Source organism: Lucilia cuprina, chromosome 5 (genome assembly GCF_022045245.1).
Source record: "Lucilia cuprina isolate Lc7/37 chromosome 5, ASM2204524v1, whole genome shotgun sequence".
Taxonomy (NCBI): Eukaryota; Metazoa; Arthropoda; class Insecta; order Diptera; family Calliphoridae; genus Lucilia; species Lucilia cuprina.
The window spans coordinates 33455836-33482962 of record NC_060953.1 but is presented as its reverse complement, the minus strand read 5'-3'; the positions used below and the strand labels follow the sequence as shown (position 1 = coordinate 33482962).

Sequence of the window (27127 nt, the reverse complement as noted above, 5' to 3'; positions counted from 1 at the left end):
TGTTGAAAAATTATTGTAACAGTTACTGAAAGGAATGTAAACATTATCGATTAGATATTCTTTATTTATAAACTGCAATCAATATATTTAATTAATACAATTAATTTATATGTTAATGACAGAATTATTCATTAAATGTTATTGTTTACAATACAACAATATATAATACAATTAAATTGTCATTGTATTTCTTATTAAAATAAATTTTTTTTCAAGTAAAATCGATTATTCTAAATTTAGAATTTGAGAAAAAAACAAACATTGAAAATGTAATGGAATTCATTGGGTTTTATGTACTTTGTTAAATTGGCTCTCTTTGCATTTTATTTTTCTATTCTAGTGTTTTTAAATACATATGTTATTTTATTTATTATCTATAATTCATTATTTTGTTTTAAATTTATATGTAAAATATATATAAATTGATTAATTCTGTGCAAATATATGTACTATATATTTACTGGCAGATGTAATGCCAATAATTGTTGTTCATTATAATATATTTACATTTCATAAACAATGATTTCAGAGCAACCAGATGGTCAGCTAACATTCTGTTCTACTTTGTTCGAATGGTTCGATGCTAACATGTTTTTTCCGATAATTTGAAATGATTTACTTAGTTAACACATTATTTCAGATAATAAAAACATTCAAGTCGTTTGAACTATTGAACTCTATACAAATAAGAGCTTTTTGTAAGGATTCTGGACGAATATATTGTCTTAAGTATATAAATTGGTATTATATTTAACTGATGATATGAATTTCAATATAGATGAAGTCCCAAGTCATTATATTTGCTGTTTACAATGTGAATTTCTTTGAATTCGCTATTAAATAGTATTTGGCCTATTAGTGTAATATACAATAACTCGTACCACGATGTTTAACGGAACCGATCTGTTCCGCGAATGATTGTATTTATCTTGTGGATTTCGATCTTCAAAATAAAAAATGACTAAGATTGAAAGCCAAGAAAAGACTAAAGTGGTCTTGGGATCTCTTATAGTTCGCCCTGATTTCGACTGGGTTTTATACATTATTTATTTGTAGCATTAATATGGAATTCCATGTAATATATTAAGCGGGAACCAAGTCGACCGCTGTTCCTTAAACCCAGTATAGTTTGAGATTTAAATGATCTGAATCAGTCTTCCCGTTAACAGATATTTGCGAACTTGATATCGTGCGTTAGCATTTCTATAGTTTAAACAACTACAGCTCTTTTATTTCCGTAATCTTAACCTATATGACGATGTAACTTAAGAGCAAACTTCTCATAGACTATACATCAGAAGAATGTTCCGTTGTTCCTAATGTAATTCCAGGAAGAACAATATGAGACAATATTTAATATTAGATTAGATAATTATGTCGAAGAAAACTTTAGTCATTATTGGTGCGTAAAAGCGATATTTCGAATATTGATTGCATTTTAAATTACAATAACATTATAAGTAATTGAAGTTTTATAATTACTTTTAATTGTAATTGAAGTTTTGCAAATTATTTGTAATTAAAGTATTGTCGATTACAGTAACTTTTAATTGTAATATGAAATTTTACAATTACTTGTAATTGTGAGTTTTGTTCTTTATGATTACATGTAATTCGTAGTAAATGATATCTATATTATAATTGCAAGTAATTGTAATTAAAAAAACCTTAATTACAATTGCAAGTTATTGTAATTGGTTATTGGTCAATTATTCATTACAAGTGATTGTAAAAACTTCAATTACAAGTAATTGTAATTTGCAAAACTTTAATTATAATTACAAATAATTGTTAATGCCGAATAACTCATTACAAGTAATTATAATTGGCTATGTAATGAATTACTTTGTGTAATTATTACCCCCACGCCTGAAATATTACAATTGAGTAACAACCAATTACAATTATTTGTAATTATAATTAAATGTTTGCCAATTACAATTTCTTGTAATGTGGAATTGAATAGTATCAAATTATAATTGCTTGTAATTGAAGTTTTGCAGAGTATTTATAATTGAAGTTTACTATGTATTTATAAATTACATGAAATTATAAGAGAAAATTTTCACAATAACATGTTTATTGTAATTCGAAATTCTTCAAATACAAAATTGGCAAAATTTCAATTACAAGTAATTGTTGTTGTAATGTAATTGTAGTTGAAAAGTGGGCGGTAAACTAGTCTCAGGAAGTATTTCTAAATATAGCGAATTTTATTTTAACACAGTTATCTGTTATGTTCTATGTTTTCATACCTTTAGATGTTGAGAGTTGTTGAGAAGCCAGTAGTGTATTACTAAAATGTTTAATTTTCGCTTTTTATACTTGCCATATTATTTGCTGTCAACAACTGCAACTGCTGGTGATGGTGGTGGTGTTATTGTTATTTGTTGCCTGTTCATAATGATGATGATAATAATAATAATGGTGATTATTATAATGATGACGTTGTTAATGATGACAATGATGATGATTTTTGTTTTTGCCTTTAACAGTTGCAGCGTAAAATGTTAATGCACCCATTTGAACGGAATTAAAATAAAACAACAGAAATTACAAAAAAAAAGAAACATAAAAAACAACAATAATAACAATAACATGTTTCAGTTTAATATTGTTGTTGCTATTGTTGCCTTTAAATTAATTTTATTTAATGTGTGTAAAAATACAGAAAAAATAATATAAAAAAAACATTATTTTTCTTTAAATTATTATACTGTTTGTTGTTGTCGGCTGTTGTTTAATTATTTCGTATGTATGATGTGTTAAATTTTTTACATTTTACGAAATTTATTTCCACTTGTTGTATTTTAAATTACAACAAAATAAAATTCAATACCGGCAATAATATCAGCGGCAGCAGCAACAACAACAACAGCAAACCATCAACTTTTTTTTATTGTTTGCTGCTGTTGGTTTTTCTTCGTTTTTAAAATGTTTTAAATTAATTTGTGCGGATTTACGCCAAAATGATTTTAACAAATAAAAACCAAAATTAAATATATAGAAAATGTTTGTTATTGTTATTGTCTATTTGTTGCGTTAAAGAAACAAAAATAACAATAACAAAAAATATATTAAAAAAATTTAATAGAAATCAATTGAACAGTAAGAAAAAAATACTTGCACACACTGCCAAGACCACGAAAACTCTTTTCCACCAGCACAGCGATTTGAACTAAAGAAACCCCCAAAATTTACAAATAAAAGAGAATAATATGTATTTTGAAATTGAATATTTCGTTTGTTTATTGATTGTGTAAAAAATGTACTTCCATGTAGTAATGTTGAAAAGTAATATTTATTACTAGGATGGCTCCAAAAAAGTTTCGAAATGTTAAAAAATATTGCAACCGGAAAAATAATACTGAATTGAATGACGCTGTATCTTTTTCATCTAATTTTCATAGTTACACGAGCATTCAGAACTTCTAAAAAGCGATAATTTAGAGGCTTTCAATTATTTGATATTATTGGATATCATCCTCTATGATCTGAAATATGTCATAATTTCAGAGTTTGGTATTCGTTGTAAACAATAATTGAATTTGAGGCTTGACCTTTTAGTAGTAAACATCTAAAGCGTAATAGTATTAGATTTTACCATTAAAAAAATCGTATCTTACCATGTTCTTAATTCCAAGTAATCAAATATTCATCTTGAGTAAATAATTAAAAAATCAATGCAATTTCTATCTGTGTTTTTAATTATTCAACGACCCACACATGTTTTATTTAAAATAGTTATACACACTTATTAAATATGAAATTAATCGCCATTAGTTATATCCATGAATTGAATAATTATTTTACAATTTCGAACTAAAAATTTAAAAATTACAATAATTCATTTAGCTAAACTATGCTAATTTTTATTTTGAATTAATTATTTCGTTAAAAATTATTACTAAAATGAAGAGAATGTTATTGTTTGCACGTGGCATATAAAATACTATGTGAAATATTTAATTTACATGACTATATTTTAATTTTTACAGACAATGATTAAAAATTTATTTAAATGTTAATCTTTATATCAAATTTCGATTTACATTGTTGAAATGTTTAACTTGAATATGAATATAATTATACATTTTCAGATGATTTTTTTAAAGTTATTTTAAATGGTAAAATTGAGGCTAACTTTAAAAATGTAAAACCTCCAACATTCTTTAGTAAACAAAATCGTGCACATGCGGTAATCGAAATTTCCTTTTGTTTGCATTACATCATATTTTAGCGATAAATATGCTACAGTAGGCGCGGATCCACGGTTAGGGAAAAAGGGAAATTATTCCCCCCCCCCAAAAAAAAAAAAACTAAATTTAGAAGCGTTTAGAAAGGTTTGCCTCTCAAGACTTAAATCCCTCAAAGAACAAGGGGCAAATTGCAGCACATTTAATTGAATAAGCTTTTCATGACAACAAATTCCGATGTAGAAACATAATCACCGCTCGGCATATAAAAGCTAAGGATCATAATACCTCTATTATTATTGATTTTTATATTGTCTTCCTTTTCCAATTAAACGCTCTTTCAGAATGTTGGAGATTTTCTCGAATGTCCTTGTTAGGATTACAACAATTTTTTCCTAATTGAAATCATTGCATATTTATAATCACGCTTTAGTTATGGCTTTGTCCTATATTATCATCTTTATATCATTTTGCCATCGTTGTCAATTTGAGAACGCAATGTTCTGTTTGACAACACTTTGACATTACATATATTATTATTTTTTGTTGATTTGATAACGCCGTGTATTTTTAATTTTTTGGTTGTTGTTTTGACAAATATTTGTACATACTTTGAAATCTGCTCTTATTAAAAAATTTTGTACCGAGCGTATATAATTTTAAAACGTCTTTTTTCTCTCTGCGTATTTTCTTTGTATCGAACTATTAACTATCAATCAGTATCATACCTATGCAGATTAAAAGCGCTAGTATCTTGAATTGTGTGTTATATGGAAATAATAATTCAATAATTATTTAAACTTCACAACTATTAAGTAATATAAGAAATCAACGTTGTCTGGTCTCGAGAAATGTATATAATTTGCTTTTTCAATCTATCAAAAGATCAATTTAATTTTACTAATTTTTCATGTGTAAAATTTACATTTTTGCAAATGATGTTGTGTTATTAATTCACTTGGTAAATTAATGTCAATTAATTAAATAAAATTTTCCTTCATTTTGAATTCCTAGAAATTATAACCAATAAACCCACTTTTCTTCAAGGATACAATTTAACAATGCAATACAAAAAACGATGATATTTTCTTTTTGAACATTTTTGTCAGTAATTGAATACGTTACCTAGATGATTCCATGTTTATTTCACACTTAAAGATATTGCTTTCAAATACATATACATAATTTATATACATACATAGACATATATAGCTTGAGTTTCTATAAAACAATAAAAAATTCAATTAGATTACAATTTATGTATTAAGAAATATATATGTTAGTGTGTATGTGTGTGTTTGTCTGTTTCAACCTCCTTGGTATATGTTTCCATATAATTGACACATGTCTTAAGATTCCAAAACAACCCACTTTGTGCGTCAAACGATATACCAACATCCATCCATCCATATGTTGGCAACATATTCTGTAGGTAAACTGTCTGCTAGAAGTAAGTAAAGTATTAAAGAGAAGCAACAAAAAATAACTAAAAAATGTGGAAAAAGTTTTTCACCACGGGACACATACGTATGCATAAAAAGCATTCATGTATGATGCATCATAATCATCATTATCATCATCTCTCATCGACTGGTATTTGTTGATGGAAAATACTTGTTACTTTCATAACCACGTAAAACTACATGCCAGAAAATAGAAAGGAAAACGAAGAACAAGAATGAAAATTGGAATTGGAATGATGGGCGCATAACATTTAACATGTGTCTATACCCTTGAAATAATGCCAAATGCACAATTTTTATTTACTTCATCCACATGACCGATAATAAACATACATAAGTACTTTTCCATACACACATACACATGTCATCATTGTTATTTTGATGATGATGATGAAAAGTTTGCTGCTGCTGGTGAAATACTTCAATCTGAGCACGTTGTTAATGTGACACCATTGCCATTTAGTGGTGTTTCAAACACATTTAGAAGAAAGCCTTAAAGGTCTTTTATGTAAGAGCTTTAAAGCTTTAACGGAATTATTTGCAACATTAAATTTAAAATTTCATAAAATGAGTTTATGATTATTGAAATATCACATGTAGCATCCACATATTTTTACTTAAATATAACACCGTCTGTCAAGAACCGGATGATATAAGTCTGATGTTATAAATTTAAGGGAAAAAAATCTGCGCTTTCAGTTTTCCATTTTGTGATCCTGAGGCTTCAAAGTTTTAAAAAGTACTTTTTTTCAAAAAATATTTTAAAATAGTTTTACTAAGAAAACAATGTCATATTTGGTGTCAAGCCAACAAGAAGTGTTGGGATATATTTAGTATTATTTTTATTTTATACTGTTAGGATTTTATACTTTTAGAAGTATTTTAAAATATTTTTGGAAATATTTACTTCTTCAGTCTTTGAAATCCTTTAAAAAGGACACAGGATCACGAAAGGAAAAACTAACAAATCAGTTTTTCTCCATTAAATCTATAGTTTCAGGCGTATATCATCCGGTTCGAGTCTAATTTTGAGTGTCGAACGACCCAAAAGATCATAGAATGTCCACAGTGCCAAGTCCTCTCGACACACACATTTAATTTATCAATACTAGACTCATCTGATCTTTATATCTATATGAAATTTATTTCTACTGAACCGGGTTTTAGGCTGACACACTGAAACCTCTGTATATCGAATTTGTAGTGTAGTTGGAGCAATGGACATAGCACTCTCCAATCCCTGACAAACCATCCGCATCCCGAAGCCAAAGTTGGTGATCAATTAAGACAGATATATCAAAGTTTTATTCATTCTTCACATGATTGACAAGAATGCTGATGATTGTACGAAGTGATGGACGAAGCAATTTAGGAAAAAAAGGCCAAAAAGAAAGTATCAGCAAGACATTCTGAAAGCCAGTTATGTCAAAGATATATTCATTCTTGAGATTGACAAGAATACTACAAATGGCAAGCCTTAACGCGATTCAAGCTTTAGTGGATGAGCATCGAAAATAAAAGAACCCAGCGAAACTTCTTACAGGCTGATAATGATTAATCGTCGAAAAGAAGGAATGTTGTAGAAAAAACCACTCCGTGACTTGCAGCATCCACGACAACTTCAGCATGATAACCATTTAATAAACTGTATTGGGTCCATATTTGCTGAGTTAATGTGATTTTTTCAATATAGCTACTTAAATCTGTAGAACTGGTTCAAACCCACTTTTTCCAATTATACAATGTTAATTTATCATTCAATTGCAACTTTTTTAAAGGGAATTAATGGTTATTTACAAATTCTAACTCTTAATGCCTGTTCTGGTATCAATACATTGCAAACAAGTATATATTATTGCATTTATATTATTAAGATATTTTTCCATTGAAACAATTTTTTATTAATATTTCTTTGTTTTTTTATTTCTTTGTAGGTAATTGCAAAATTTATTGATAATTTCTAGAATACAATGGTAAGAGTGAACATATATGATTTTTTTTAATTAAGAAATATTTATAAAAGGAACATGAACATGACAGAAATACAACACCTCAAATGTTCGTATCTCGTAAACTATACGTTTTTGTGGACCTTACCTAGAGTAGACAAGAAAACGTATGTCGATTTATTTTGCTCTTTAGGCTCGGTACCTCTTTTCAAATTTGTAAGTTCTAAGCTTTATACAATTCTTTTTAATGATAAAATATTTTTGTCAACTGATCCGATATTCACTATGTACTCCCATTTTTTCACATTAATGCCAGCAAGCTCTATGTAAACCTTAATTATTTCCAGTTTGTAATTTGTTCTATTAATTAAAATTGTATTTTGTTACACATATATTTTAATCTTTCAACCACCACTCATGGTAGATATGTTTAAAAAACGTTTCAAAACTCAACATTTGTTATTAAATTTGAATTAGTAATATGTATTATTTATTATTTGGTTGTTAGAATTCTTTCATCAATCCAACTAAATAACATCGTAATCCGACGGGAAAAACTAAAAGTATTCGTTAGTACAACTATTATTTTCATATTCAATTATATATTTTTTATAACTAATGCAATTGAATTAAATGTTTGCAAAGATTTAGTTTGCATAAAAGTAAAAAGTATGAAATATACAGTAAAAGCTCAATTCTACAATTGTTTTTTGTAAATCATTTTACATTACAATCTGGCAATACTATTTTTACTTTTAAATTCTTTTAACTTTTATAAGGACTGACATTTTCTATTCGTTTTTCAAACCCAAACTATCGATATTTTACTGTACAATAGGGCAATGTTTTTATTTTAAACACAGTTTTGCATATAAAATACGAAAAAAAAGTATTCAGTGAATAAATGGATGACTGAGTAGCTGACTGAGTAACTGACTAGTGTTTTATGTCTGATAATGGGTAAATATATATTTTTTTTAATAAAAGGGGATGAGAACAACCAGCCGAATGTCACAATTTTTCCCCCGTAACAAAGTTAAAAAACTTTTAAACAAATTATGGTTTTTTAAATAAATTTTTTATTTAACATTTTTATATCAAATAAATATTTTATAAACTAAACGTTAGAAAATTAAAAATCATTATTGTTACTTTAATTTACATTTTTGTGGCATGTTAGAAAATCTAAACAATTTTATCTGCTACATGTTACAAAAAACAAATTATTTTACACTTTATTTATGTTAAGAGAAATATTTATTTTTTTTTAAAGAATTTAATATAGTTTAGCAGAGTTTCGACATGCAAAATAGTTCAAAAAAGACAATAGACTAGAATATAGACGAAACAATAAATTTGACTACACTATTGACTAGATTATAGACTGGACTATATACTAGACTAAAAAACTAGACTATAGACTAGACTATATACTAGACTCTAGATTAGATTAAAAACTAGACTATGGACTAGACTATATACTAGACTATAGCCTAGACTCTAGACTAGATTATAAACTAGAGTATTTCCTTTTCAATTTTATATTTTGTTTGAAAAATCGACTATAAACTAGACTACAGGTTAGACCATGGACTAGACTATCGACTAGACTATCGACTAGACTATCGACTAGACTATCGACTAGACTATCGACTAGACTATCGTCTAGGCTATAGACTAGACTATAGACTAGACTATAGACTAAACTATAGTCTAGACTATAGACTAGACTATAGACTAGACTATAGACTAGTCTATAGACTAGACTATAGACTAGACTATAGACTAGACTATAGACTAAACTATAGACTAGACTATAGACTAGACTATAGACTAGACTATAGACTAGACTATAGACTAGACTATAGACTAGACTATAGGATGGAATATAGGATGGAATATAGACTATACTGTAGACTATACTATCGGATGGAATATAAACTATACTGTAGACTATACTATAGACTATACCAAGGGTCGGCAAACTACCTTTACTATTTTTTTGGTACTTTTTTGTTCTAAAAATATATAATATTAAACCCAGAAGAATGAAATTAAAAATGTAGAACCCGTATTACAAATCTTAAAGAAAAGATTTTTGTACCTTTTTATTTTGCCATGGTGAAGGTTATATAAGATTCAGCACATCCGAATATAGAACTCTTACTTGTTGTTCAAATTTCACCACGAGCATGTTATGAGCGTTAAGGTAATTTCCTTAAAAAAATTTACAATGATCTGAACCTTATAAAAAATTTGGAGAGAGATTTTTGTTCCTATAATACTTGTTTGTATCGACTTGTTTCGTTCTACTGAATTAAAATTTTAATTTTGGCTCTTCCGACTCAAAAGTTTGCCGAACCATGGACTTTACTATAGAATAGACCATATTATAGAATAAACTACAGTACAGAAATTTCCCTGTCTAATACATACAAAAAGTGTTTCATTCTCATTTGATTGTTGACATTAATCATCTTGCTTGACAAATCTGAAAAGTTGTGAAAACAAATATGTTCAAGAATTTGACCATTAAACGTATCCTTCATTTATCTATTACAGTTCAAGAAACTTTTGGTTAAATTAAATTTTCAGTTCTACCTTCCAATATGTTGGTAAAAATACTACTTTTAGCCAAATTTAATTTACTACATTACATTCATTCGTAGATGTTTGTATTTACAAGTAATTATAATTGTCTTCACGGTCAAATAAGTTGGCTGCCGCAGCCAATGATCAATACAACATAAAATGTTATTTGCGGCAATTTAAAGAATTTGTTTATCGACGATGTGTATGCATACATATGTTAAAGATTGAATTGATTAGTTGTAAATAGATATCTATTTATGTTCAAGTGAAATTATATAAAAGATATAAGGCAAAGACATAAAGATAAAAAATACAGAAATTGAAAATGCGTCAATTGTTGGCATGACAATCAATATGTGTAAGTTCTGGTTATACACTCAATGACAAATAATAGGTATTTATTGTTTAATAAACTACATTATATGTTCCATTGATTATGAATTCTGGGATTTAATTCTAAGTTCTCTTTTAATGTTATAAAATCAATTGTTAATATATATTATCAATTCATAGTCAAATTTTTGTCGTTGATTGTATAAAATACAAAAATGTATACCAAAGTCACATGTAATAATATTCAGCTTAGTTCATTCATTCAATCATTAATTCATTTGTATAACCACCCGCACTACTGACTTAAATACATATATTTTTGTTTTTGCAATATTTATTTCAAAACAAATAGAATTTAAAAAAAAAGGTTTCTAATACTTTTCTTCATACACTTCATGAGATTTAATTAAAGGCATAGAACTTGTCACAATGTTTCTAAACCATTTCCGATTGTTTTTAAGAATATTATATTAAAAATTTCTTGAATTTTGTTTTGAATGTGTATAGGATCTTTTCCAAAATAGAAGAGTCATTATATAAAAGTCGGTTATTGGCGGATCCTCATAGTAAAGCAGCTAGGAGATTCCTCGATTTCAATAACAAAAAATAACTTATAATATACAATTTTTATACAAAAAAGTCTAGAGTGATGTGTATTATCACTTACTTGTCCTTAAGTATCCAATAAAGTAGACATTTTGAACTATTTATTTGTATAATTTTTACATTATTTTTGTCAAATATATATTGAATAAATAAAAAGCACTATTTACCTAGAAAAGTTACCCATTATTACAGGAATATGTGACATAGATACATATATTTAAGAATTTGTTTGTATTTTATAGAAACAAAATATTCAATTACATTATGTCAATGGTTTCCAATTTCAAATTGACAAATAAGTTACGTCAAAGCTAAAAAATTTATGCCGTATTCAAAACTTGTTATTAAAGGTTTATAGAACAAATTTTGTATGAATGATTGTCTTATAAACATTTAATAAATTGTTGTGAATAAAGCCTTCTGTGTTTAAATATTAAAGTGAAAGCTTATATTTTAAAAGAAATTATTTTTAATATTTTTACATAATAAATTTCCATAGTCATATACATATGCCGTTAACGGAAATTAAAAAAATACCCAGCAAGAACGTAGTAATGACTTATATTAACTAAACAACTTACTATTCAATGACTACTACATGCAATGAATATTATTTTTAAGTTGTCTATTAATGATTTATTTATCAGTGGTAACGAATACTCAGTTAATCGAATTCGGGATTTAAAATACAGGCAATTTTTTTAAGTAGATTGTATTGCGAATAATTAGTAATTAATATAAAGAATTTCAAAACAAATTTTTACTAAATTTCACAGTTTTCCAAAAGCATTTGAAATTCTATATCCATCTAGTTGGCTACATAATTTTTGAAATATATTTCTTTTTTAGAATAGAAAACAATTCATATATATTGCGAATTGTGTAGTAATGGTCACAATCTTTATGAACTAATTAAGAAGATATAAAAATAGACTTCTTATCGTTCATTACCATATTTTTATCATAAAACCATAAAAAAGTTGTTATTCGGTTGAACGAATTTTTCGTTCATACAAATAGGCCTCAAATTATATCATTCGTTAAACTGGGAAACTTATAAGTTTTTGTCATTTAAATAAAAATAGTATTTGTGTGTGAAAACCAAGGATCAGAACCGTTATCGCTAACATACGTTTTCTGTACTACTATCGTTACTACTAAACCACACCCATACCGAAATAAGCTCAAATACCGATAAAGCTTATATTATAATACCGAAAAAAGATACCGTAAAAATACCGCTACTGTTATTCTACTACAAAATAATCCCGAAAGTAAATAAAACTTCACTTAATTAATATTGTTAACATAACTACAGACTAGACTGTAGAATAAACTATAGACTAAAATAAACTTCGTAATAGATTATATAAACTAAATTACGGATTATGGACTATAAATTAGAATATAAATTTGACTATAGACGATATCGCGGATTCGTATTTGACCCCAATGTCATGGCCCTGTTAATATAATGAACTCTGTTATATTAGGTTTTCAACTCATTACTTCTAAATTAAAGTTTTTGAGGTGAGGATTCTCATGAACTAAAACATTCATAATATGCGCTTATAATTTGCACTAAAAATGTGAAAAATATTTACCAAAAGATATTTCCTTAAACAAACCAAGAAAGTATAGTCGAGTACAGCCGACCATATGATACACAAATTATGAATATATTTAATTTGAATATTAAGGCATTTATGTAGAATTTTGCTTCATTTCCGTTATATTTATTTTTTTTTTTGAACTGAAAAAGGATTTATATATGTGCGGATTTCAAAAGTTTCCGATCCTAATTAAATTTGGTGAGCGGGTGTATTTTTTTTTTTAACTTATATTTATATTAAATTTTACCGTGTGGTAATGTTTTAAAGTAAATTAGGGTAGTTAAAGCCATTTTCTGAAGAATATTTTGTATGGAGCCTTTGGTTGTGAGATGTGTATGCAAAAATTTTGTCAAGTTATTTGTGTATATGAACACACAGATGGACAGACTCAGAAACTGATTGAGAGACGATACTTTAAGGTGGGTATAAGACAATTATTTGTTTTCCTTTAAATAATCAGCACAAACAATGAACAATAAAAAATAAATTTATTTAAATTTTAATTTCATAGTTTGAGAGATGAAACCATGTTTTTTGTTGTTAAGAAGAATTTATTTAAAAAATCCAAATAAGTAAATAACAAAATTTATGGTAAAAATATATAATACAAAGAAAAATACGCAAAATATGCAATAACAATTTTACAAATATGCAAAATGTTGAATTTATGCAATTATAACAAAATATGCAACAACAAATCGATGCCATTTTGTTGCAATTTCTTTGATTCGAAAATTAATTTACCCCCCTATTATGTAAGTCATTATCGACACCAAGTCGTCGTCGACAGTAAAAATAGCTGATATTTTTTTCATTATATTAAGTCAAGAAATCTGTTTTAATACGAGTTAAAACCAAGATTGAGTTGACACAACTCATTTTCTATCGACAGCAAATTTTACGACGAGGTGTTATTTTAAGTTACTGTCTATAAACATGCTTTTGCGTATAAATATTTGATCTGGTAATAATAAACCATGCTTTTAAAATCTATTGTTGAAAACATACCTTCAATTGTAATATTCCAGAAAAATACTTAAACAAAACATACAGCATTTATCCCCTTATTCACAGACAAAATTTTTATTTTATAAACGGTTTATAAAATAGATTTTGTATGGAAATTTTGTTTTATAGACCTTTTATAAAATAAAAATTTTGTTTGTTAATAAGGTGGTTGATTACTTTATACATATGCAATAAACAAAAATTTTGTCGAGAAAAACTTTGAATGTTTTATGTTTTTAAAATATCAAAAATCTTTTTAGCACTCTGTCCAAGATAATGATACCTATCTTGAATTATTAGCTTCTTTACAGCAGTTTTTTTTACCAGAACCAGATTTTTAAACTAACCCAGCTAAAAAAAGAATTCATATACATATGTTCATATCCGAAAATTGGAGGAATTCGGCATAATCTCCATATATTTTCATATACTTCCATATATGTTCATATATTTCCATAGTTATCCATATATGGAAAATTTGTTCACATATATGTGTCCTTATATGGCATGACCATATATCGCCATTTTTCGGATATGAACATATATGAATATATATGGTACATATATAATTCAGATATGATCCATATATATCATATATGATTATAGCTGGGAATGCAATTTCTTAATTCCTTTACTGCTCTGATTCAACATTCTAGTGATGAATTTTTATCACACACTAATTAAATAATTAATTGCGCACATTTTAATAAATGATATTTCTCATTTATTAAATAATAATTAATTTTAGTTTGAACAATTGAACTGCGTATGAATATTGCACTTAGCATATAGGAAAATAAGAACAAAAGACAACAATATAAATACTATATGTATTCATAAAATGAGATGCTAAACAGTTCAATGTATTCTTGTGATCGGTTAAGAGAAAAAAAAAATAAAATAATGTAAAATACAGCAACTTGCCTCTCTACTAGATGTAGAAAAGAAAACCCAAATAACTTGGCGCACCACAAAAGCAGCAACAATAACAAAAATATGTGTGAACCAGACTGACAATAAAACTGATAACAAAGAACTTTTGCAACACGAGCAATGACAACAACAACACTTGCAAGTGAATATTAGTACAAGAGCTGTCTTCCATCTCTGACATTTCATACTCATAGTGCTGCATGCAGTCCATATAAAATAGACCACAGCTAAATACTACACAAACAAAAAAATTATCTCTATCACCAGCCAGTCAACAAACTGGCCTAGCAAGTCAGCCAAACATCTTGTTTCAGCTAGACCATTTCATAAACACATACTATTACAGTGTTGGACTATTGCTATTAGAACTTTTTCTAAGAAAAAAAATTTATTACTAAATTAATAAAAATTCTTGGTATTTTGTTGACAAATTTATAAAATTAAAAATTATTTAGGGAATTTGAATTCCATAATTTTTAAACTAGTTATAGACCACCTCCAGATTAGACACTATCATCTCTTTGGTGGTACACTGAAGCTTTAAGTCGCACATGATCTGGGATACATTATCTGTATACTTTAATTTAATTTAGAGTCCAATAACTTTCCACAGTCCGAAATTCTTTACAGATTTGCCTCTCATAGTACAATATTGTCACTATACCATAAAAGAGCTTTTTGTGGACTGATGCCAAATCAGTCTGGAATTGCATAGGCGTTAAGGGGTTAAACCTCCTTTTACAGTCACTTTTCAATAGATATTTCCGTGCTTACGAGCCGAACAAGTGTATTTTGAAACTTTCTGAACTTTGTACGACTTCAAGAATGATGCCAAATCGGTCTGAAAATGTAAGGGCATTAAGGGGTTAAACCTCCTTTTCAAGACACTGTTCAATAGATATTTCTCTGTTTACGAGCAATACAAGTGTATATTTTGTGTCCAAATTATTTGCCACATTGATCTGAAACATTGTAAACTTTGTACGACTTCAATCCAGCATTAGCTTTAGCTCTGCGCACAAAAGAATCAAAGGCATTTACTAGCTGAACTTCTAATGAAAATCTAAATGATTTTCGAAACAGTTTTTTGACTTAGTTTACCTTTTCTTTTCCTGATACTTATAATATAAGTTAAAGTTAATCTGATCAAAAACATTATAATATGCTGAAACAAGGATAAGTTTGGCCTAGATATATGTTTAGCCTGATATTTAGTAATCATAATAAAATTGAACAGAGAGGATTTGAATTTTAAAATGCAAAATTTTTATTAAAAAGCTATACCAATATTTAAAGCAAGTACTGTACCATTTGTGTACATACAATATTTTGACCGGTAAAAGAAAGAAAAGTGCGTAGTCGCATATATATTTGCTTCGATTCTCTTTGTTGTTGTTTCATTGTTTTCTTTTCTAAATTGTGGAATACATTTAACAACATCATCATCATTCTGCAATACGAAATGTTGTAAAAAAAGTTTAAAAGATAAACTTATGTACAGAATTAAAAAAAAACAAACGTTTTCCTATAAATGAAAATTTCTTTCCTGTTTCTTGTGACTTCGGTTGCACGGGCGGCAAATTGTTAATTTATTAATTTGCACACTCACTCTCAACAAAAGTCACAAAAAAAAACATTTACGACAATTCTGCACCTTTACTATGACAACGAATTCTGTGTTTTGTTCAGTTCCTTATAAAACACAAAAAATCGGCGCCGACTTCATTCTTTTATTTATATATTTTGAATAAAATATTTTTTCTTATTAAGCGGCCAGTTTATTCGAAAAGTTGCCTCCTAGATAGAACACGTTTAGTTTCGAAATAAATTGTTAATTTTAAATATAAATTAAATATTTTATCAACATTCATCTAAATATTTGTGAAATTGTTGTTATATTTTTGGAATTTAGTTTAAAAATGTTATTTCAAAATATATTTAGAAATGTTTACAAGATTGGTAAAAATTATGATAAAGGTGAACAAATGATGGAAAAAAATTAAATTGATTTAATTTTCAATATTATTAAGCTATAAACAATTTCTTAATTAAAACTTTAATTGTTTGTTTATTTTTTTTATTATTTTTATTACTTTCCACTAGAGTGCGATTGTGGTTGCTTGGATTCATACAATTCATCATCAGCTGCATCATCATCCGCAATAGTTGTTGCTGGTAGTAGTAGTGGTACAGGTCATTATAACAATAACAACGGCAGCGTTAGCAATAAAAATAACAACGAGTCTTCGGCAATTGGTGTCGGTGTAAACGGCGGTGGCAACGAAATTAGCGTTGGTGTTATAAGCAGCAGCACAAACGTGGCGTCCTCCGTGGCCATTGTACCCAGTAACGGCTTAAAAACGGCCCATACGAAAGTTGCCACCTCTGGGGGGCACGCTAATACGCAGCCCCCCAGCAAACGTTCCAGCAGTGGTGCCGATGGTGATTATCAACTGGTCCAACACGAGGTTCTCTATTCTTTGTCTGCCGAGTATGAGGTAAGTTTTTCTAAATACCTAAATGAATATTGAATAACTAATTTGAATATTTTTGTTTCACTTTAAGGTTTTGGAATTTTTGGGTCGTGGCACATTTGGCCAAGTTGTCAAATGTTGGAAACGCGGCACCTCCGAAATTGTTGCTATAAAAATTCTTAAGAATCACCCGTCATATGCACGTCAGGGACAAATTGAAGTGTCGATTTTATCGCGTTTAAGTCAAGAAAATGCTGATGAATTTAATTTTGTACGAGCATTTGAGTGTTTTCAACACAAAAACCATACATGTTTGGTTTTCGAAATGCTCGAACAAAATTTATATGACTTTTTGAAACAAAACAAATTTTCACCATTACCTCTGAAATATATAAGACCGATATTAGAACAGGTAAGTTTGTTTTAACTTTTTTCAATGATTTCAGTAAATGTTTTTACAACATCCACTGATTTACATTTAATTTCAGGTTTTAACAGCATTATTAAAACTTTCACAATTGGGTTTAATACACGCTGATTTAAAGCCCGAAAACATAATGTTGGTCGATCCAGTAAGACAACCCTACAGGTAAGTTTTTAATTAAAATAAACAATGAAACAATATTATCAAGTATATTTTCCTATTTCTCTGCAGAGTTAAAGTGATTGATTTTGGTAGTGCTTCACATATCAGCAAGACGGTATGCAATACATATTTGCAATCACGTTACTATCGAGCACCAGAAATTATTTTGGGTTTACCGTTTTGTGAAGCCATCGATATGTGGTCATTAGGCTGTGTAGTGGCAGAGCTATTTTTGGGTTGGCCCCTGTATCCGGGTTCATCAGAATTTGATCAAATCAGGTATTAAAGATCTTCAATTAAAATTTATTTTCTCTTTTAATATTATGTTATCTTTGTTTCTCTCTAGATACATATCACAAACACAAGGTTTACCAACGCAACATATGCTAAGTAGCGCTTCAAAGACATCGAAGTTCTTTTATCGTGATACGGATTTAACGTATCCATTTTGGCGTCTAAAGACCATAGAAGAATATGAGGCTGAAACGAATACCAAAAGTAAAGAGGCGCGTAAATATATATTCAATTGTTTGGATGACATTGGTCAGGTGAATGTGCCTACAGATCTGGAAGGTGGCCAATTGTTGGCGGAAAAAACTGATCGACGAGAATTTATTGATTTGCTAAAACGCATGTTGACCATCGATCAGGAAAGACGTCTAACACCGGCCGAAGCTTTAAATCATTCGTTTACACGTCTCACCCATTTAGTGGATTATGTGTATTGTAATAATGTTAAGGCATCCGTACAAATGATGGAAGTGTGTCGACGAGGAGATTATCATCCGTAAGTGGATTTTATATTGTTATACAAATCTACTATTTAAACTGAACTAAAATGTTTTATCCTATCACAGGGTACAGCCTACATCAACACTGGTTACAAATTTCGTACCCAGTACTACAGAGAATATGACATTTACGATAAATAATCAATTGACAAGTCAAGTACAACGTCTGGTACGCGAACGACCTTTAGCTTATGAGAATCTTTATCAAATCTATGGTGGACGCAATGTGGGACGTCAGTACGCTCAGGGTCGTACTGATACGTTCCAACATCAATTGGTTTCAAATATTTTATGTCCACCATCGTATCAAGCAATGCCCAGTCCCACCAAACATGTTGTAGTTGGTAGTACGATGCAACCACCATTGCAAGTAAGTATTTGTTTATGTAAAAGGCCACGTAAAATAACATTTTATTCATAATCAAAATACAGCACACAGATTAATTTCATTTAATATTTTCAATTTAAATGCATAGAAGTTGTGTGCGAAAATGACTGATGTTTTTGTTTAATTAAAAACTAAAGAAAAATGTAGTGTAAATAATAAAGAAAGCCAAATGTATTATTTTAATAAAATTAATAAAAAAAAGAAAAAACAATACGAGTTACCTAAAAGTAACTAAGTAAAACTGCAGAAATATTGCAGCATTTTTAAGGATGTTGTTTCAATGCTATTTGATATAATCATATGGAATATTAGTTGTGTATTTAAATTGAAATCAAATTTGAGTGAATGAAATGTTCGAAAATTTTAAATTAGATTATGTTGAAATGGTTTGATAGATAGATATATAGATATATAGATATATAGATATATAGATATATAGATATATAGATATATAGATATATAGATATATAGATAGATAGATAGATATATAGATAGATAGATATATAGATAGATAGATAGATAGATAGATAGATAGATAGATAGATAGATAGATAGATAGATAGATAGATAGATAGATAGATAGATAGATAGATAGATAGAAGATAGATAGATAGATAGATAGATAGATAGATAGATAGATAGATAGATAGATAGATAGATAGATAGATAGATAGATAGATAGATAGATAGATAGATAGATAGATAGATAAATAGATAGATTGATAGATAGATAGATAGATAGATAGATAGATAGATAGATAGATAGATAGATAGATAGATAGATAGATAGATAGATAGATAGATAGATAGATAGATAGATAGATAGATAGATAGATAGATATATAGATAGATAGATAGATAGATAGATAGATAGATAGATAGATAGATAGATAGATAGATAGATAGATAGATAGATAGATAGATAGAAAGAATCGGACATTCGGTTTGAAGTAATAAACCGAAAAGGGTGAAAACACAGTTCTTTATGGAATCCCTTTCCTAGTCTTAGATAGTTGCAGCATTTGAAAGTTTTTAATTATGTATGTGATCATGAGGATTCGGAAAAAAATTCAAAATTATGCTCAAAACGTATGTAAATTAACTTTTCAATCATGAGAATTGTGAAGAATAGTAAATGATACTATTTTTTACATTTTCTAAATTCAAACTACACTAACGTCTTACATTTTCCAATATACTGAAATATTTTCTAAATTCGTATGAATTTGAATTTTTTTCAATCAAACTATGTATTAAAATAATCTATAAATTAAGATTCTTACTTTTTCGATAATTCGAACTTATATTCAAATGATAATCTTATAAATTCGGTATAAAATTTTAGTTTTATGTGAGTTCTATTTAAAAAAATTCAAATTTGAAAGTATGCCCAGTCGAAAACAAAGTACAAAACGAATTAATCTGTATAATCAACTGTTGTATATAAATAAACCATATATTTTACATATAACACGACTTTTTAATAACAAAGGTACCACCACAGCAATATGTCAATGTCCCTGTACCAGTTTCAATGGTCGAACCAACCTCTGGACAGCGTATGCTATTAACAAATCGTGTACAAGCGAGTGGTGTCGCCTGGCCGCAAACGGGACGTCAAATGGCTTTAGTGCCATCATGGCCGCAACAAGCACCAGCTCATTCTTTAATTGTCGATCCGGCACCATTCTTAAATGTTGAAGAAATCTATCCAAAACATTTGAATATACCACGCAATGATCTCAAAAAGGAATCGCCTGTCCATCATTTGGTGTAAGTATTCAACTTAAAATAAAATAGATTAACTTCTTTTGTTAGTTTTTGTTTATTCCCAATAACTTACTTTTGCTTTTATTTAATTTACATTTTTTTAATTTAATTTCACCAACAAATTCCCCATCCTTAATTAATTGTCTAGTTGTTGTTATAAAAAAAAGAAAATCAATTTGAAAATCCCATTTAATAAATTACGTGTAACCTTCTAACTCTCCTTCTTTAGCAGCAAAGGCAATTCGTATCGTGTGCCGCGACATGACAAGAAAGAAAATCAACAACTGTCACCCGTTAAGAAACGTGTCAAAGAAAGTTCGCCACCTCATCAGCAACGTTATAATCGCACATCTCACGTTTCACCACAATATCATAACAACCATCATAATTGCAATTATGGCAGCAGTGGAAGTGGTGGTGGCGGTTATAATGGACAAAGTGGTGCCAGTGGCGGTGCTATTATTACTTCAGCTTCATCTAGTAGTGAGTATTTGTTTACGCTTTGCATAACAAACAAAGAAAACAGGCACACAAATGTCTAAACGTGATAATCTAATTGAAACTAAACCTTTTTCTAACTTTTCTCGTTTTTTTTCTTCACCTCCCTAAGACATCATCAATGCCAGTGGTAGCCATCACCATCATCATAGTGGTGGTACTAATTCCTCCTCAAATCAACAGCATGTTATTAGCAGCAATGCTGTATATGGTAGCAATGGTGGCAGTCATCATATTGTTAACAATTGTGGAGCTGTTAGTGGATCGACGGGTAGTGGCAGCGGTTATCACCACCACTCTTCGTCCTCTTCGGGCGGACAACATCATATTTCATCGCATCATTCTCAACAAGCACCGCCACAACATCATGGGGCTATTGTTAAACAACAAACCATTACAATTCATGACACACCATCACCATCAGCTGTTATCACAATATCGGACAGTGAGGATGAGGGTGCTGATGGACCAACAATTGTTAACAATATGGCACCGGTTAAGCAAAGGGCTCATGCCCAATCGCAAACGACATCATCAATGCTGCAGCATTCAGCATCTTCTTCATCGATAAGTTGCCGTAATAATGGTCATCAACATGGTCATTCGCATCAACAAAGTCAAACTCAACAACAGCAGCAGCAACAGCCACAACAGTCCCAACAAATGCATCATCAGCAGCAACAAACATATGGTAAATTTTTAAAATTCTTATATTTTTATGTCCCTTCCTCTTAGCAAATACAAGGTGTGAAGATTGGATTAAAAAATTTTTGTATGAATAACGATGATCTATCTCTTGGCAAATTAAAGTCAAACTGATGAACAGTAAGAGATTGGCGTAAAAATCTAAAAGTGATCAAAAAGAATATTTTTTATGTAGTAGTGGTGTGGATATGAAAAGATCAGTTCAGTATTAGTCATAGTCATGCTTTTAAATTTAACTGTGCTGGTTTGTGTCTATTATTCCATTTGTCATTTTTTTCTCTAACAAATTGGATGTGGCAAATAGTTTATCTGTGATATTCTAAATTTAAGCAAAAAGCAACAAATTTATTACTTTGAATTATTCGTTAAACAAAAATGCTGTACGATTCGTTTTAAATCTATTGAGAAATTATTTGCTGTTGCTGATCAAAATCGGCTTCCATTTTGTGGCGAAAATTATGTTTTATTTTCATTATTTATTTATTTTTAATATTTTTTAAATGAACAGACGAAAAAACAAATTTATAACACAATTCAACAAGTTTTAATGTGAAACGGCAATGATTACCGATCTTCGGTCAATCTTCATTTTTTTATTGTTCTTTATCAATTTCTTAACATTAAATATATTCCAAAAAAATCGTTGTGTTGGTTAAAACAAAAATCTTTCGATGTTACAAAAAAAGAGTGCTAAACACTTTGATATTCAAATAATAGTGAGCAATGAAAACTGAGTTGATAGTTAAACAGCTCTCTACTCTGTACCTTTATAATTTCCGTTCTAACATCTATTAACTGTTGTTTAAATACATGTTTGGAGTGTTACCAATAATATTTTTTGGGTAGTTTTAATTTCTATTCCTCACAAGATGGTAAAAAACAAATGTTTAAATTTCAATAAAATCGCCGATTTTCTCACAATGGTTTTAAAAAAGAAACAGTTGAATTGTTTGTTAAGTTTTCAATAATATTGATCAATGTTTTAAATTAGTCACACATGTTTAGTTTCTATAAATTCTTATTTATTTATTATACCTCTTAACAAATTGTCAATAGCAACAACAGCAACATCCAATTCAAATTCAAATAAATATCAACAATATCAGCAACAGCAGCAACAACAACAACAGCAATTGCAAACGATGAATGTTAATCATACATCATCGCAGCATCAAAATCTAACTCAATCACAGCAACAGCAGCCACAACACCAACAACATCAGCAACAACTACAGCAACAGCCACAACATCAGCAGCAACAGCAACAACATCAATTGCAACATAGTGTTGCTGCTATAAAAAATAATTCAAGTAATAATGCTTTCTCCTTCTCCTCCACTTCATCATCATCCTCTAATACAAATACCAATAACAATATCACTACTAGCCATAGCAATAACCATGATAATACGAATGCAAATAGCAATATGACTTTGAATTTGAATTTAAATAACAGTAATAATTTAAATCATAATCATAGCAATAGTCATCATCATCATAATATTAATACAGCTAGCACGATAGGCTTTGATCAACATTTAAATAAATCTAATAATACTAGCAGCAGTAGTAATAGTAGCAATAATAATAATAATAAAAATAATGCAATGAGTATCACCACAACTACCACCACCAATACCAATATTAATAATACAACCAATAACAATACGAACAATACAAATCATTTTTCTTCTGCCTCCATAGCGCCCATAAAATCGTCATCGTCGTCAGCAATGACACCAACTACTAATAACAGTCACAACAGTAACAATAATAATAGTAACAATAATAATGAATTTATGGTTGGCGGAAGTGGAACCGGAAATGGAACTGGTTTTGGCAATTTTATTGATATGCCAAATTCAAATTGTCATAACCAGCAACTCCATCATCAACAACAGCAGCAACAACATCATCACCATCAAAATCAACAGCAGCAACAGCAACAGCATTTACATTCGAATAATGAACAAAAACATCAGCAATTATCTTGTGGTGGTACTTCACACTCTTCCTCTTCTTCCAATACCAAATCTGTTTCCACTTCTTCCATCCAACACCACCAAACACACAATAATAGTCAAAATTCACAACCCCAAACACAACAACATCATCACAAACATTCGACTTCAAATCTTTTGTATGGTGGTGGTGGTGGTAGTAGTAGCAATCATAATGTTGTTGCTTCCTCCTCCTCTTCATCATCTATTGGCCCTTCTGCTCCCCCACATTCTTCCTCTAATACAAATTTTTCTATATCCTCTAATCTATTTGCCACATCCTCTCATAACCACAATAATCACACACAAAACAATCCAAATTCCTCTTCCACAAATAATATGACCGCCACATCATCATCATCTTCATCCAATAATTCATCTAATGCTATTATCCATCATCGTTCAAAACATGTACAACTAGTAATACCATGCGTTACCGTAGGTGATAATGATCATGATGAAATGCGACGGCGCAGTAATACCACCCATGCAGCCAGCAATAGTCCAAAGCAGCAGCAGCATCATCAACAGCCACAGCAGCAACCGCCTCAGGCATATCCACAGCCTAGTGTCAAATATGAACCGGGACAATCGCAGAAGAAACGCATTTTAGCTATGGCCCAAAATGAATGCTATATGCCATCATCCCACTCGAGCACCAATAGCAGCTCTCAGACCTCATCCAGTTTACCACATTTACCCACCAAGCAGGAACCAACCGAATTCTATGATTATCCCTCACAACAACAGCAGCAGCCACAACACGTTGACAACAAACGCTCCTCATGGGCAGCATCATCTGGTGGCTCTCAACAACAGGCACCACCATTAGCACTGCACAAGCGTGAGGCACCCTCAGTGGCTCCCTCTTCATCTGGTGGTTACGTGCAGCAACCAGCCTCTTCTGGCACTTCGGCTAATGTACATCCACCCATGGCCCATTCGAAGAGTTCCTCATCATCTTCTTCATCGGCAGCTGCATCTGTGGGACCACCATCTTGGGGTGCTCCTCAAATATATCGTCAAACATCTCATACCTCTCAGTTGCAACAGCAACAACCCTCCGGTACACATACATCACAATCTCAACACCAGACCAACACAACCACGCCCATGGGTAATTCGCCCTCTTCAGCAGTCGCTGCCGCAGCCATGCTGCAACAAGATATTTATGCTGCTGCCGTACAGAATGATATTTATCGTCGTCCCACTGTCTTTGTTTCGCAAGCTGCACCAACTTACACCTACAATCGTGCAGTTGTAGCTCCACCACCGGCTCACAATAGTTCAAGTCGTCAGGTAAGATATCGTTTTTCTGATTACTAATAGCAAATTGCTTTATTTCTTTACAACTAAGTCAGAATTACAGATTTAGGTTGGAAACGAATTGATTTTGGGTTTTTTAATTAATGTTTCTTTATATTTATATGTATGTTAATCTGTCTTAAATCTGGAATATCTCTTAAGTATAGGAACAATATTGTTATTATATGGCTTCCTTTTTTTGTTCTTTACAAATGTATTGAATTTATAAGAAATTTATCTTCCAATGCTTTTAACATAATGTTGTTGATATTTTTCTAAACAAATTCTCTGCATTCCTAGTCTTTTTAAGTATTTGAAGCTTAGCTCCAATTATGAATAGTTCATTTAACTAAAACATTTCATAAATATTAATCATTCTAAATAAATTTTCATTTTTACATTTTTGATATTAATAAAAAATTTTATATTTAAGCCAATTTCCTATTAAAACAAAACAAATAAAAAACAAACTTGTAAAACCTACCTTTAGGTTATACCATCCCATCCATTGCCCGCTCACATACAATTTCCAACGCAGTACAGCCAATTTGGTCCCCTAAGTCCAGCTCAGGTAGCCGCCAGCAAACATGCACATTACGCACCGACAAATATATGGTATGGGGGCGAATAAACACTGATTTAAACATAACGAGTGAGTCAAAGCGATAAAAAGCTAACAAAAAAACTATCGAAAAAAATCAATCAATTATTAATATTGAATCTCTTAAGGGAATTTATTAATTAATAAAAATAATATTTTTTTCTATTCTAGATCGTTTATGCATGATTGCAACAAGCAGCTAAAACTACAAAAAGAAGAGAAAACAAAAAATCCTAATAATTATAAACGTAATCGCCGTAATAATTATAATAATAATCATAATGATGATAACAATAATAATAACCTGTATAATAACTTGCAACAATTGTTAAATTTCAATAATACTAATGAAGACACTATCTTGGGTGGAGTTGGTGGTGGCAGTGGTAATGATACAGATGTAGTGGATGGTGTTGAAAAATTAACTGCCACCACTACAGCTACGACCACTGCAGCTACAGCTGCAACAGTACAAGAAATTCAAAATCTACACTTAACACAGTGGTGGTTTCTATTGATGCAACAAACTATTTTTAATTTTAAAACAAACTTTGAGCAACAGCAACAATTATCAGCAAATCTTAATGACAACCTGTGTAATTTTTCTAATAATAATGAAACAACTGTTGCAGCAACATCAGTGGCTGGTTCTACAAATTATTTTGACATTTTAAATTTTATGAATGCTGATGTTAATGATGATCATACTGCTGCTACATCGTTAACAGCACATCCAGCTTTAGAACAACAATATCAACAAAAGTAAACAATTTCCATTTTTTAAAAAGGATACAAATTATGTCCTTTATATATAAGAAATACAAATTAACAACAACCATTTAAATTAGAGTTGAACTTACGCGCATGTAATTGATTTATTTTAATTTTCTATTAATATTTTGCTTTTCTGTTTAATTTTTTTTTAATATAAGTAATAAGAAGAAGTGATTATATTGTTTATAATTTTAACTTTATTATATAAATAGCCCTCTATACATATATATTATTATATACAACACACAAATACCCCCTTAAACTTACAACTTACACCTACATTTAATTAATAAGCAAGACTTGGTTTATTTTACTCTCCCTTTTTTTCTTTTCCTTATTAATTAAGTTTGGAAAAGAAGAGTTTATAGGAAAAGTGTGTGTGTGTTTTTTTAAACTATAATTATTTTATATTTTTATTAATTTGTTTGTAAATATTTATTATTATTAATAATCTTTATAATACATATTTTTTATATACATACTTATAATTATTATATTCATACATATATAAAAAAAATAATGAATAATCTTAAAGGAAACAC

The 27127-nt window shown here is 29.4% G+C and overlaps 1 protein-coding gene across 7 annotated transcripts in view; it reads left to right on the top strand.

Annotated features, from left to right (window-relative positions):
- Positions 1-26019, top strand: part of LOC111679355 (homeodomain-interacting protein kinase 2) — a 76849-nt gene extending 50830 nt beyond the window's left edge. The window contains exons 1-14 of one of the 7 annotated variants that reach the window (XM_046950967.1): positions 16246-16670; positions 16797-17191; positions 17259-17579; positions 17656-17756; positions 17823-18032; positions 18100-18540; positions 18611-18914; positions 20425-20705; positions 20932-21185; positions 21313-21891; positions 22962-23216; positions 23610-25204; positions 25701-25862; positions 25983-26019. In XM_046950967.1, the coding sequence (XP_046806923.1) occupies positions 16613-16670; positions 16797-17191; positions 17259-17579; positions 17656-17756; positions 17823-18032; positions 18100-18540; positions 18611-18914; positions 20425-20705; positions 20932-21185; positions 21313-21891; positions 22962-23216; positions 23610-25204; positions 25701-25841 (4935 nt within the window). In that variant the 5' untranslated portion in view covers positions 16246-16612 and the 3' untranslated portion in view covers positions 25842-25862; positions 25983-26019. Of the gene's footprint in view, positions 1-16245; positions 16671-16796; positions 17192-17258; positions 17580-17655; positions 17757-17822; positions 18033-18099; positions 18541-18610; positions 18915-20424; positions 20706-20931; positions 21186-21312; positions 21892-22961; positions 23217-23609; positions 25205-25700; positions 25863-25982 lie in introns of those variants that run through there. The other 6 variants (XM_046950963.1, XM_046950962.1, XM_046950965.1 and 3 more) reach the window with 6 other exon arrangements.
- Positions 26020-27127: the final 1108 nt, after the last annotated feature.